This window comes from Pantherophis guttatus, chromosome 7 (genome assembly GCF_059756535.1).
Source record: "Pantherophis guttatus breed Tessera chromosome 7, ASM5975653v1, whole genome shotgun sequence".
In the NCBI taxonomy this organism is placed as follows: domain Eukaryota; kingdom Metazoa; phylum Chordata; class Lepidosauria; order Squamata; family Colubridae; genus Pantherophis; species Pantherophis guttatus.
In genome coordinates, this window is record NC_142069.1 from 78,371,260 (window position 1) to 78,386,607 (window position 15,348).

At 40.6% G+C, this 15,348-nt stretch overlaps 1 protein-coding gene across 13 annotated transcripts in view; it reads right to left on the reverse strand.

The window, feature by feature from the left end:
- KIF21A (kinesin family member 21A) overlaps window positions 1-15,348 on the reverse strand; it is a 106,814-nt gene that overhangs the window by 45,420 nt on the left and 46,046 nt on the right. For all 13 annotated transcript variants that reach the window (XM_060684104.2, XM_060684103.2, XM_087874271.1 and 10 more), the window contains exons 6-11: window positions 14,193-14,360; window positions 12,827-12,942; window positions 8,493-8,688; window positions 4,840-5,029; window positions 3,163-3,226; window positions 1,934-2,137 (exon numbers count right to left, since the gene is read on the reverse strand). In XM_060684104.2, coding sequence (XP_060540087.2) covers window positions 1,934-2,137; window positions 3,163-3,226; window positions 4,840-5,029; window positions 8,493-8,688; window positions 12,827-12,942; window positions 14,193-14,360 — 938 coding nt within the window. The remainder of the gene's footprint in view (window positions 1-1,933; window positions 2,138-3,162; window positions 3,227-4,839; window positions 5,030-8,492; window positions 8,689-12,826; window positions 12,943-14,192; window positions 14,361-15,348) is intronic.

Sequence of the window (15,348 nt, forward strand, 5' to 3'; positions counted from 1 at the left end):
TCTGGGCAACTGAATGGAGCTGTGTTTACTGGCCGGATGCCCTTCCTGTCGCTAATGCGGAGCTTGGTTTAGCAGATATATTCTCACTGTGCCCAGAGAGAATGAAATATCTGCCTCTAACTAGTATCGAACTCACAGCCTTCTGATTCTGAGGCGAGAGCACCAATACTATGCCACCGCACTGTTTTATCTTCTGAATATTCATTAGTTTGAAGGCAAATCTGGAGGAGATTGCTGAAGAGTTTTGGGGCATGGTCCAGAGAAGTGTTCTGAAAATTCAAAGACCATCATAAGATGTAGTCTACACTGTGCAGATGATCCCCCAAGGAATGAAGAGGATTAAAGGTTTTCTCCACTTAGAAATAAGCCAGCAGGCAGCCTGACTGACAGAGGGAAAACTGCCATCAATATATGCAAGGACTTTTTACATTCTAAATTAGGAAGTAGATAGAATCAAGATATAGAGCAATGGACAGATGCATTAAGCTAACATTATAGAGCACATAAATATCTGGGTAAAAAAAACAGGCTATAAAATATTAATCAGCAAAAAAACAACACCCTCCATTGTTCTCTTTTGACTCAAAATGGGGAGAATACAGAATATATTCTGTAATACTCATTACAGAATATAGCTGGGATATCAAAACTAAATGCTAAACAAATATTTGCTTTTAAGGTCTCGTTGTTTGAATAAAAGGGGGTGGGAGGGAAACATCTGCAACAGTGTTCTGCGTTGAGCTTCTACCAAATCCTGAGAGCCCAGAGAAACCCTAGTCACATTTAATTAACTATGAGTGTAAATAAAATGAAATCAAGTTTATTGTTTGTCCTAGAGCCACTTTTGGAAAAGAAGCCCCTTAAAGCATAATTCAAAAGCTAAAAGTGGCTCTCAGTTTATAAAGAAAAATTATATACACTTGATGAACCGGTATTTATGTATAATCTTTCTTGGATCCTTGATTATGTAATAATTCAGTAGAAGATTATTTCTTTTTAAGATGTTATGGAATGGCAAAATAATAAAAACATAAAGTAATATGAAATGAGTGACACAGCAAGACAGGTATAAGCTGAGTATGAAAAAAAATTCAAAATATCCCACTCTCAACATTAAAGGAAGCTCTAATAGCTCCCAAAATCAGCGTGTAAATCTAGCATGTAGCTCAGGGGTCAGCAACCTGCGGCTCTGGAGCAGCATGTGGCTCTTTCATCCCTCTGCTGTGGCTCCCTGTCGCTCAAAATATGTGTCACAACTGCCAATGTGTGACACCCGCTGGCACGCAATTTATTGAGCTTTTCAACCCCCGGTAGCCCAACCATGGATAAGTCCAAGAAAAGAAAAGTTTCAAAAGAAAACAGAATCTTTAATTCAACTATATAAATGCTAGTTTTGTGGCCGCTCAGAAAATAGTCAGGCACGGGAAGAGTTTTGTGGCTTCCGGTGCTTTTTTTTTCTGTGGAAAATGGGTCCAAATAGCTCTCTGAGTGTTTAAGGTTGCTGACCCCTGATGTAGATTATGGTTGTGATTCCATGACACATTACAGTACTCCATGGTGTACTTAACAACTATTAACTGAATTAGCTCAACTGCCTGGGTTCACAAGCCTCAACCATCAACTAACTATACTGGATGGGTTCCCATGATACACTTCACCACAAACTAGGTAAGGATCCTATGCAAATTTAGCCTGTGCAGTGTTATGTATTTTATTTTCAAATTTAAACTGAAAGAAGTTGTCCTGATTTAAATGTAACTTCAAGAATGTTATTCGCTATTGTCTTAAAAATATAAGAATTGTCCGCCAGACTCATTGTATTACCGATCATAAAGTAAAGCCCTTGCTTGTTTGCAAAATGGATGGCAGGATTCATATACTCCAATTAAAGATTACAGTTAAGAAGCACTCAATGTTCAGTTTTAACCTCTACCTCTTTTTCTTCTTCCTTTCCTTTTTCTTCAGTTTTTCTAAATCTTTTTTAGCCATATCTAGGATTTCAATCGTCTCCTTATCAGAGGGAAGCATTGAAGCAGAAAATGCTGAGGCTCCACCAAAGTATGTTGACCTTGTTGAAGCTCTTGACAAGTTGCGCCGAAGGTTTTCATTCACTGCTTCGCTTTCGAATAGCTTAGCTCTTGAAGAAGAAAAATATATTGAGAAGAAGGCAGAAGAAAAACTCAAATAGAAAATTAACTAATTAAGAATGCAATAGCTTATTCAAAATTCTAAGCGATTTGTTCACATAAATGCAAAAAGCGGCACATGGAATTGCAGGAAGATAGACAAACAATAGTCACAATAATGTTTGCATCATTATATAACATTTTTAAGAAAGCAGTTTTCTTTTTCATACTAAATTCTTATATGCTGTTAAAAGAATATGGACAAGCCAACAGGTATAGGGCCAGTGTTTGTAAGTTTTTCGTTCATCAGGATGAGAAAATAAGATTAGTGAATAAAGTTTCTTAGATTAATAAACCACAATGCAAAACTAGTTTTCCTTGGATTACTGACTGCAATCTTGGCATGATGCACTTTGCCTGTTTATTCCTGATTTGATTTTGCACTCCGAGAAAGAGAAACAAATCAGAAATAATTCAGTAACATGATTAATATATTGAACTTATAAAACAAGCAATGGCTTAGTGAGATATGAGAACTCCAATTATTTATTTTTTTATTTTACTTTAGCAGAGTTATATGGAAGAGATAGAAAAATTAACTCAACTACAATTTAGTGTTACAATATATACTACATCTTACCAACATCTTACATCTTACTAAGCACAGATTATTAAATAAATCAGCCTATTTCATAAACAAGAGTTTAGACCAGAGGTCTTCAAACTTGGCAACTTTAAGACTTGTGGATTTCAACTCCCAGAATTCTCCAGCCAGCTATGCTGGGAGTTGAAGTCCACAGGTCTTAAAGCTGCCAAGTTTGGGGATCCCTGGTTTAGACTGTCACAATTTGTCTGGGTTCAAATATTATGCCCTCCTAATGAAAAAGAAGCCATGCTGGCTGTGGACTCTGGAACTTGTCATTCAGGACCTGGAATCATTGAAGACACTGTCTCAAAAATAAAAAAATTAACTACAATCCTTTATATTCTAATCATACACAATCAAGCCAAAATTATAACAATATCAGAATACTACCTGAGATCCTCAATTTCCTTGATGTAGTTATGAATCATATTACTGATTTCTTCATTACCCTCTCCTGTAAGAAGAAGAACAAGATTGAGTTGTTAAGTTGAATACTAGATGGACACAAAGTACATGGTTTTTAAATGTACCGTACTTGCACAAGGACATCAAAATATTTAAATAAACCAGTCTGAAGTTTCACAGAATCATTGGGTTTGAAGGGACTATGGAGGTCTTCCAGTTCAACCCCAACTCAAGGCAGCAGCCTTATGTCATCCCAGTCAAATGGTTGTCCAATTTATTTTTGAAAACCTCCAGTGACTGAGCACCCACAATTCTGGGAAACAAATTATTCCATTGATTAATTATTCTCATTGTCAGAAAATTCTTCTTACTTCTAGGTTGGATCTCTCTTTAGCAAGCTTCCACCCATTACTTCTTGTCCTGCCCTCTGGTGCTTTCGAAAATAAGTCAATCTCCTCTTCTCTGTGACAGCCCCTCAAGTACTGGAAGACAATTATCAGGTACCCCTTAATCCTTCTGTTTGATAGGCTAGGCATAAATAATTCCCTCAACCGCCAATCATATATTTTAGCCACTAGGGTCCTTATCATCTCCATTGCACTTCTCTATACCCTTTCTAGGGTCTCACATGCCACAATAACTAGAATTGGATGCGGTATTCCAAGTGGAACTAAAGAGCTTCTTGATGCGGGTGAAGAAGGAGAGTGCAAAAGTTGGCTTGAAACTCAACATTAAGAAAACTAAGATCATGGCATCCGGCACTCTCAATTCCTGGCAAATAGATGGGGAAGAAATGGAGGTAGTGACAGATTTTATTTTCCTGGGCTCTAAGATCACCACAGATGGGGACTGCAGCCAAGAAATAAAAAGACACTAAAAAGCAGAGACATCACCCTGCCAACAAAAGTGCGTATAGTCAAGGCTATGGTTTTCCCAGTTGCAAAGTATGGCTGTGAAAGTTGGACCATAAGGAAGGCTGAGAGCCAAAGAATGGAGGCCTTTGAACTATGGTGCTGGAGAAGACTCCTGCGAGTCCCTTGGACTGCAAGGTGCAAAAACCGTTCAGTCCTAGAGGAGATCAACCCTGACTGCTCTTTAGAACGCCAGATCCTGAAGATGAAACTCAAATACTTTGGCCACCTAATGACAAGGAAGGACTCACTGGAAAAGAGCCTAATGCTGGGAAAGATTGAGGGCAAAAGAAGAAGGGGACGACAGAGAACGAGGTGGCTGGAAGCAGTCAATGAAGCAGTCGGCGTGAGCTTAAATGGACTCTAGAGGATGGTAGAGGACAGGAAGGCCTGGAGGAACGTTGTCCATGGGGTTGCGATGGGTTGGACATGACTTTGCAACTAACAACAACAATTCCAAATGTGGCCTCACCAGTGCAGTATTATCATTTCACATGATCTTGATACTATCCCTCTGTTGATGCACCCCAGGACTGCATTGGCTCTTTCGGTAGCTGCTGGTTCATACTTAAGTGGGGGTCCACTAGGACACCTAGATCCCTCTCTCAGTTATTAGCTCTTGAGCCAGATACCACCTATTCTGTACCTGTGCATTTGGATCTAATTTTTTTTTTCTTTTTCCAGCAAACAACCAGAACTTCTTACAGACCTTAATTCATACAGCAATTTAAGGGATAAACGTACACATTACCTGCTCTAGCAAGGACCTGGTTGGCCTGATCACTGGCAAGCTGTGTGATTCGAGCTCTCAAAGCATCTATAGTCTCTTGCATTGCCTTTATCCTAACTCGCAGATTGTTGTTCTCTGTTTGCAGCATGGCGTTTTCATGGAACATGTCATTAATACTTTCCACACCTTCCTCATCAATAATCTTTTTACCCTTTAAAAAAAAAAGAAGGAAACAATGTCTTCACCCAGGGATAATCTTAACAAGTTCTCTTCTGAAAAACAGGAAGACTGTCAATGTAGCATCTTACCCAGTTTTGAACACTGAATTATAGTTTGTTTGGAATGAAATCATATTAAAATGTTTCATATATGCTTCAAATGTGCTCTAATGCCCTTACATGATACGGAAAGACCCCACTTAACAATGATAATTGGTACCAGAGTTTCCATCCACTAAGCCAGGGGTCAGCAACCTGTGGCTCTGGAGCCGCATGTGGCTCTTTCATCCCTCTGCTGAGGCTCCCTGTCACTCAAAATATGCGTCACAACCATCAATGTGCGGCACCCACCGGCACGCGATTTATTGAGCTTTTCAACCCCCAGTAGGCCAACCATGAATAAATCCAAGAAAAGAAAAGTTTCACAAGAAAACAGAATGTTTAATTCAACTACGTATGCTAGTTTTGTGCCGCTCAAGAAATAGTCAGGCACGGGAAGGGTTTTGTGGCTCCCAGTGTTTTCTTTTCTGTGGGAAACAGATCCAAATGGCTCTTTGAGTGTTTAAGGTTGCAGACCTCTGCACTAAGCTATGCAATCATAAAGCACAATATCATATGACTGCATTGCTTGCCAATGTCAATTTTGGCAGTCCCGTTTCCATCCTTGAGTGAGAATTGTGGGTTGTTAAGTGAGGACCTCACATGACCACAATATGCAATTTCCTGCCAACTTCTGACAAGCAAAGTCAATGAGGACCCAGCATGGCTCACAAGCAGGCCAGTGGGTGGGTGAGTACTATGGAGTGAGGCAGCAGGGTGCTGTGGCAAGTGCATGCAGGCTTAATCCCAAAGGTGCTTTTTCAGGAGGCAACTGGGCTTTCTTGTTTTTTGTTTTGAAGATGTTTCGCTTCTCATCCAAGAAGCTTCTTCAGCTCTGAGAGGATAGTGGGGAATGGAAGGATTTATATTCCTTGCAGACAGCTGGTCGTTTGCATCCTTTTAGAGGGTCACTGAAGTGCTTGGAGGTTTATCTGTGTCCTCAGGGTCACCTGAGTAGTGCAAATGGTTCCTCTCATCTGCAATTTTTCCTCTGGAAATCCATTTCTACTCCCACACCATTCAATGGTTGCTCATCCCAAATTGTATGGCTAAACATCTGTAGAGATTCTCAGTCTTCCAGGCCATGGTTGTGCTACACTATACAATTTGGGATAAGCAACCTTTGAATGGTGTGATAGTAGGAATGGATTTCCAGAGGAAAAATTTCAGACTACAGAAACCAGGAGCACTACTCAGGTGACCCCGAGGACACAGATAATCCTCCAAGTGCTTCAAGGACCCTCTGAAAGGATGCAGATTACCAGCTGTCTGCAAGGAATATAAATCCTTCCATTCCCCACCATCCTGTCAGAGCTGAAGAAGCTTCCTGGATGAGAAGTGAAACATCTACAAAAGAAAAAACAAGAAAGTCCAGTTGCCTCCTGAAAAAGCACCTTTGGGACAACCATGACCTGGATGACTGAGAATCTTTACAGGTTTAGGAGATACTGCTGCCCAAGTGCAGCTAGGTGGGGGAAGGAAGCTGTGGCATAAATATGAACTACTGGGATTCTGTACTCTGTAGCAGGGCTGCTTGAGAAAAAGTGGTAGCAAGTTTCACCCTTCCCTGCTGTCTTCCTTATTGACTTTGCTTGTGGGAAGGTCACACATGGAGGTCATGTGACCGCTGGTCACTGCAATTGTTGTAAGAGTGAGCTGGTTTCCAAGCTCTTGAGTTGCATTCAAGTGATCTTGGGGATGCTGCAACAGCCAGAACTGGTCATAACTACCAATTGTCCAGTGCTGTCACAATGACAGTCAGTGAAAAAGTCGCCATTAGCTGAAGAAAAGGTCATTAGCCCTATAGTATTATGAGAATCATCATGCAAGGTCAAAGCTTTCTCAATTATCTGGCTGGAATGGACCAATCCAGATTATTCAATATCCAAAAAATTTCAAACGTAAATCCATGAATGCATTTAGTGAGGGTTCTTGTCATCTTTTAGATCAGGGGTGTCAAACTTGCGGCCTATGGACCAGATGCGTCACATGCTGGCCACTCCCACCCCGGGTTTAGCGAAGGGGGAAAAAGTTACAATACATCACATGATGACATGTCATTATGAGTTTGACACCTCCGTTTTAGATGATACTATTCTAAAGAGAAAAAAGAACGTGTATATTTCAGGATTGAAATGTGGAATCCTTGATGCTCTTTGGACTTGGCTGCTTGTTTACAAAGTCACCAACCAACCAACCAAGCTCAAAGCACACCAAGGTTTCCACAGATGATTTATTTATTTATTTATTTATTTTATTTTATTAAACTTGTATGCCGCCCTCTCCCCCAAGGACTCAGGGCAGCTCACAACAATAAAAAACACATAAAATTCAGTATTCAAATATAAAAAACCAATACAATCCCCTTTAAAAAACCCCTTCAATCCAATCCGGCCAGGCCAAATAGCCATGTTTTGAGGTCATGGCGGAAAGAGCGAAGGGCAGGGGCCATCCGGAGCCCCAGGGGGAGCTGATTCCACAGAGTAGGCCCGCCCACAGAGAAGGCCCGCTCCCTGGGAGTCGCCAGCAACACTGTCTAGTCGACAGGACCCCAAGGAGGCCCTCCCTGTGAGCGCACCGGGCGATGGGGAGCTGTCGCTGGCCGCAGATGGTCCGCCAGGTACCCCGGGCCTAAGCCATGTAGGGCTTTATAGGTAATTACCAGGACCTTGAATCTCACCCGGAGGGCAACCGGTAGCCAATGCAGGTCCCGCAGGAGGGGTGTAACATGAGAGTGTCAGGACAATCCCATCACTACCCGCGCGACCGCATTCTGCACCAGCTGAAGCCTCCGGGTAGTCTTCAAGGGCAGCCCCATGTAGAGAGCATTGCAGTAGTCGATCCGGGAGGTGACGATGATGATGATACTGTCTTTGACTGGATATATCCAAAAATTAAATTACAACCGAGTGTCTTAATCTTGACAGCACCATCTAGCTTTCAAGATTTATCGCCTAGTGTTTTTCAGCCCTGCCAACTTTAAAATGTGTGACTTCAATTTACAGACCTGCAAGCAAACAGACGCTAAACAAAGAAGCTGCTAAATATGGACTATCTGTGCTTTTATTTCTACTAGTTGTGAATTGTAAACGTTCTTTCCTTCCTTGCAACTTGGGCCTTTTAACAGATAGGAACATGAAAGGAATTAGAATTATAAAAATGATGACCTTGGATTCAAAGGTAAAAGATGCAATGGAATGCACTGGGTAAACCTGTCTACCAGTCCTAAGGCAACTCACTCTGGGACTTAAGGCAGAGGGAGGGGGACAACTGAGGCGTTTCAAAGTGTAATTATTCACATTACATTACAGCAAAGATAATTATAATAAATTTGCTTTTTTTAAAAAAGGATGTTACCGTTTTATATTCCATGAGTTCCAACTGCAATCGAGTTATCTCGCTTCGCAGAGCGTTGATCTGCTGACTAGCCCTGTCCTGATTAACCATCAGTTTATTCTTGATATTTCTTGCTCTGTTTGCATACTTTAAGGTGTTCAACGTTTCCATGAAGTCTCTGTCGGAAGGGCTTACACAAGCTATCATGACTGTTTGGCTGGAGGTGAAAAAGAGCTGCTATTCATCATTTGGAAACAACTGTTAAAAGTAATTAAAAACATATTGCTTGCCAAGCATTAATAAACAAAAGCTTAATTACAACACCTTGGTAGAAGAGACCAAATCTTGACAGAAATCTCTTGTCATTTTGTAACTAGGCTACTGTACAAAGTGATAATAATTACAATTACATATTCTCAGATTTGATGGCAAATCAGGAATAACACATTCACAATTCCTCTGCAATTGGTCCATTAAATTTAGATTTCATATATAAACCAAATCATGACTGCATTTTCTCAACAAAATGAAAAAAGTATTTGAGTTGAGCTGAAAAGTGTAGAATTTCTGGAGAATTCCCCTCTCCAGAATGTTGTTCTTTGTTGGCATTTTAAATAGCATGTTAAAAAGACGCAATAACCAATAAAAATGCACATGCAGAGATACAGTACTCATAAAAACACTATTATCACCTAGATAGCCTCATAGCTAAAACCTCCAATATTCACTCAAGTATTTCAAAGGAATTTTTTTTTGCAAGAAACTTAGAACACAGAACATAGAATAATAGAATTGGAATGGACCTTGGAGGTCTTTTAGTCCAACCCACTGCTCAAGCAGGAGTTCCTGTACCATTCTGGACATATGGCAGTCCAGACTCTTCTTGAAAACTTCCGGTGATAGTGCACCACAACTGCAGGGGGTAAGCTCTTTTCCTGACTAAGTGTTCTCACTGTCAAGAAATGTTTCCTTAGTTTTAGGTTGGATCTCTCTTCAATGTTTTTCCATCCATGTCTACTTGTCCTTATCCCTGAGGCTTTACAGCAACAGTCTCTAACCCTTCTGGTTCCACGGACTGGCAGGGAGAGGGGATGGTTTCATATGTGCTGCCTAATCCTGCACATACACAAATAAAGCTTTGTGTGCTTGCCTGCTTGCGGGCCCTGGTTCCCAACGGACCTTGGACTGGTACCGGTGCACAGACTGGGGTTTGGAGACCCCTTCTTTAGAGAATAGATCAACCCCGTCTTCTCTATGACAGCCGCTCAAGTACTGAAAGACAGTTATCCTGTCCCTCTAGTCTTTCTCTTTGTTAGACTAGACATACCTAGTTCCCTCAATGGTTCATCGTACAGTTTAACCTCCAGATCCCTTATCACACCTGTTGCTCTTCTCCACACTCTTTCTAGGGTCCTAATATGCTTTTGGTATCATGGTGACCAGAACTGAGGTATTCCAAGTGTGGTCTCACCAGTGCAGCATAATCTCATGATCTTGAAACTATTGAAGCAACATTGGACTGCATTAGCCTTTTTCACAGCTGCAGCACACTGCTGGCTCATACTTAAATGGACATTCTCTAGGACACCTAGATCTCTGATTGTTGCTAGTGTTGAGCAGGTACCACATATTCTATACCTGTACATTTGGTTTTTCCTGCCTATGTGTAAGGCCTTACGTTTCTCACCACTGAATTGCATATTGTTGGATGGGGCCCAGTGTTCAAGTTTGTCAAGATCCTTCTGAATCTGAAGTGTATCTTCTAAAGTGTTGGCTATTCCCCACAGCTTGGTGTCAGCTGCAAATTTGATGAGTTCTCCTTCTATCCCCTCATCTAGCTCATTTATAAAGATGTTGAAGAGTACTGGGCCCAAGACAGAACCTTCAGGTACCCCACTGCATGTTTCCCTCCATGTAGATGTAATTATATTGACGACTACTGTACATGTTGATTGCTGTTGAGCAGCAGAGGGAACATTATTATATTAAAATCAAATAACCAATGGTGAGATGTTTTTGCATGTGATAACCTGTAATTATTAAATGTTAACTTAAATGCAGATTACTAATTACTGAAAATTCAAATTGATAATTACATGTGGAAATTAATATCTTGGGTCACCACAATATGACTCAAGCTATTTATTTTTCTATCTTACATTTCCCCTTGCTATTATAACACTAAAAAAATACAATTAGGAGAATGGTCAGAAGAGATTTTTTCCACTGACTGAAATAAAAAGTGGGACGGTTGAACCCTGAAAACAGTAATAGGAAACAAGGTGTTGTAAGAGATCACGATAGACAAATCTCAATGTCTTTAGTTACTACTTTAGTTTACAAATGTAATGGAATTAAACATTAGGCATCTGCCCATCTATCTACCTTTGCCCATTTTAAACAAAAATGCTAAGGTATTTATAACATAACAACATAACATTACAGTTATGACAGAAATTTCATCCAATCGTTGTAAATCTAGGTAGTTTTTTTTATCTGGGTTTCTTTCCTTTTTCAAAGGAAAAACACCACTTGAAATCTTAAAACGGAACCTAATCAATATTATTTTGTCTCATTCAAACCAATATCTTAGAATTTAAAACAGCTGATTTTAACGAACTCAGAGAGAGCTTGGGAAGGATTCAATGGAGGAAATCGACTCAAGAAGCTTGGGAAACTGAAAAATATGATTATAAAAGCCCACTCCAGTTTAATACCACTAAAAAAGAAAAACAAGAAAAAAACAGGATGGTTGCACGAAGAACTCTGAGTCCAACTGAGAGAGAAAAAATAAGTACAAAAAATGGAAAGAGGGACACACAGCTAAGGCGGAATATCAACGAATAGTCCAAACCTGCAAAGATGAAGTTAGGAAAGCTAAGTCTTTGAATTAAATGAGATCTAAGAAATAAGCGCGTACCCAAAGGTTCCGTTTAGGCACAGTATTCTTCAATAACTTCATAAATGATCTAGAGGGAATTGAAGGGGAACTCATCAAATTTGCAGACGACACTAACCTGGTAGGAATAGCTAACACCCCAGAAGACAAGCTCAAGATCCAAAAAGATCCTGACTGACTTCAACACTGGGCCCTATTAACAAAATGAGATTCAACGTAGATAAAAGTAAGGTTTTACACTTAGGTAAGAAAGCCCAACTCTATAGATACAGACTAGGTGAAACGTGGCTTAATGCCAGTAACTGTGAGAGGGATCTTGAAGTCCTAGTGGACAATCACTTAAATATGAACCAACAGTGTGTGGCAGCAATCATATAACCAGTGCAATCCTAGGCTGCATTAACCAAAGGACAGAATCAAGATCACATGAAGTCCTAGTACCGCTTCACAAAACCTTGCTAAGACCACACTTGGAATACTGAATCTAGTTCTGGTCACCCCAATATAACAAAGATTCTGAAAAAAGAATGGAAAGAAGAGCAACAAGAATGATTAAGGGGCTGGAGGCTAAAACATACAAAGAACAGTTACAGGAATTGGGTACGTCTCGTCTAATGAAAAGAAAGACTGGGAAGACATGATAACAGTGTTCCAATGTTTAAGGGACTCCTACAAAGACAAGGGGTGGTGAAATCCAGCATGTTCTGACAGGTTCTGGAGAACCGGTAGCGGAAATTTTGAGTAGTTCGGAGAACCAGCAAATACCACCTCTGGCTGGTCCCAGAGTGGGGTGGGAATGGGGATTTTGCAGTATCCTTCCCCTGCCATGCCCACCAAGCCACACCCACCAAGCCCACCAAGCCACACCCACAGAACAGGTAGTAAAAGAATTTGAATTTCACCACTGGGTCAACCTATTTTCCAAAGCACCATAAGGCAAGACAAGAAACAATGGATAGAAACTAACCAAGAAGAGAAGGAACCTAGAACTAAGGGGAAACATTCCTAACGCTGAGAGCAATCAACCAATGGAATAGCTTGGCTGTATTATAGAAGCTGTGGATGCTCCATCACTGGAAGCTTTCAAAAAGAGACTGGACAATCATTTGTCTGAAATTGCATAGGGGGTTAGACTAAAGGACCTCCAAGGACCCTTCCAACTCTATTATTCTATGTTCATTGGAAGTTGTAATTTTTTAAAAAGAAAATAATTTATTTGTATTCCTTAAAACCAGTTTTATTTCTGCTTATTCTTAAAATGGCTATACAATGTATGATTTACAAGGTCATAAAAAGAATCCTGCCATTTAACATTTCTTTAAAGTACAAAAAATATTTAAATGCAGATATAAGCATCTATCCGTTCGTGCTTATTAGTCAAAACAAGAGCAAGTCAATCAAAGTTTTTCATTCTTCCTTTCAAACAAGATTTATTTAATTAAATACTTGGTCATACCTATTCCCTCCAAGAGAATCTTGCAATAGTCGTGTTAATTTTGAATCTCTGTATGGTACATGAGTCACTTTCTTGCTCTTATCTCCCAGTGCACTTATTACATTGCCCAACGCCAACTGAAAATATAAAAATCTCATTGGTCAAAAAAAAAAAAAATCCCTTCACAGACATATGTAAGCACAAATGAAATCAAAACATCAATACCAAAAATCAAATAGCTCAAGAGCTGTGTGGCACAATCTGTGAGGAAAATATCTCTTCCCATATACTCAAGGCTCAAGGTTGACTCAGCCTTCCATCCTTTCTAAGGTAGGTAAATTGAGGGCCCAGTTGTGGGGGCAATAAGCTGACTTTGTATAAATATACAAAAGAATGAAGGTTATTGCTTAGCGCATTGTAAGCCACCCTGAGTCTCCGGAGAAGGGTGGCATATAAATCAAATTTTAAAAAAAATGCTTCAGGTTTTTTTGGAGTAGGAAATAGCAATAGCACTTAGACCTATATACCTCTTCACCGTGCTTTATAGACCTCTCTAAGCAATTTACAGAGTCAGCATATTGCCCCCAACAATTTGGGTCCTCATTTTACCAAAAGGATGGAAGGCTGAGTCAACCTTGAGCTGGTGAGAATCAAACTCTGGCAGTGAGCAGTGAGTTAGCCTGCAATACCGCATTCTAACCACTGCACCACCATGGCTCTAAATTCTAGACCTGCTGTTCTGACCCAGCTCCCCAAACACGACAAACCCTCTGTATTTAAATCAATGATTCCTTTATTAGGAGTGCCAGCATCCCCGACAAAAAGTTTCTCTCTCTACACAGGCTAATAAGTCTGCCCAGCAGGGAGATGAATAGTTGTTTGCCACACCTATTCATCTCCGCCCCCTGCCTTTTATCTCGAATTAAGATGGTGCTTCGCTAGCAGCAGTGGCTCTTCCGTCCCAAGGATCAGCCCACAGATTTCCACTGCTCTCCTCTCCTCTACCTTCTGCGCATCTGCACATCAGGTACTGGGCCCAGCTGTTCCTCCTCAGCCACCTCCAGACCTCGGAGCCATTCACTCTCTGTCTGAGGGCTGACGGACGGCCCAGGCTCCGCCTCTGTCTCTCTCTCTCTGACAGCTCCATTCTCCCTTGGAGCTCTCAGGTTGCGTTGATGCTGACCCTGACTCCCACACCTCATCTGATTCGGCTGCTGGAGGGCCACAACATTGTGTTCAGCTGCCGACAGGCGACAACACCTGCCTTAGGCATGAAAGCCAGCTGGGTGACTTTATCAAAAAAAGGCTCATTCTCTACATTATAGATTTCTGCATCACCTTTTTTTGAGTGTGAATACTCAAAGGTAAAACAGGAATTTAAACTTACAAGTCCACAATTGATAGATATGCCTTCTTTGGCTCGTTCTCCAGTTGCCCCTGTACGTTTTAATCGTTCTGATCCTGCCAGATCCACAAAATGAAACTTAGCGGTAAGAGTTTCAAACTCATTCATCTGAGAGGAGTCCATCATTATTCTGTTGTCTGTCACACTGTCCTACAGTAAGCAACAGAAACAAAAACATTTATACTGTGGAAAAAAAGAATTATACCAAATTATAATAAAACCATGCTGCCCAAAATACCAACAGAGAGATCTCACATAAGTAAACATTTTTTTAAAAATCACAGATGGTTGTATTTCTGCATTTGGCTTTCTTTGTGATAACCTTTAAGACAACGAAAGACAAAAAGCATCTGAAAAACTGCTTTTGGAATACTTCAAATTACCCATATATGGGCTTTGTCAGAGATAAGATCATAGTATGATAGGGCTGAAAGGGACCTTGGAGGTCTTCTAGTCCATCCCTTACTCAAGGCAGGGGACCTTGTACCATTCTGGACAATGATTGTTCAGTCTACTCTTGAAAACCTTCAACGATGGAGCAGCCACAACTCCAGGAGGCAAGCTGTTCCATTGATTAATTATTCTCATTATTAATTATAATTTTTTATTATAATTAATTAATTATTAATAATTAAATAATAATTAATTATTTCACCTTAATTCCAGGTTGGATCTCTCTTTAACAAGCTTCCACCCATTGCTTCTTGTCCTGCCCTCAGGTGCTTTGAAGAACAGGTCAATCCACTCTTCTCTGTCACTACCCCTCAGGTACTGGAAGACAGATATCACGAACTAGGCTACACATACCTAGTTCCCTTAACCATAGAGCCTTGGTGGCGCAGCAGACTAAAGTGCTGTTAAGTAGCACGAGCTGCCTGCAATTACTGCAATTCAAATCTCTCCAGGCTCAAGGTTGACTCAGCCTTCCATCCTTTTGAGGTAGGTAAAATGAGGACCCGGATTGTGGGGGCAATAAGATGCCTTTGTATAAAAAAGAACACCGTTTTGGGGGGGGGGCGAAAGCCCTACTAAGCAGGTATATACAAAAGTATGAAGGCTATTGCTTAACGCATTGTAAGCCGCCCTGAGTCTCCGGAGAAGGGCGGCATATAAATCGAGCCAATAAATAAATAAATAA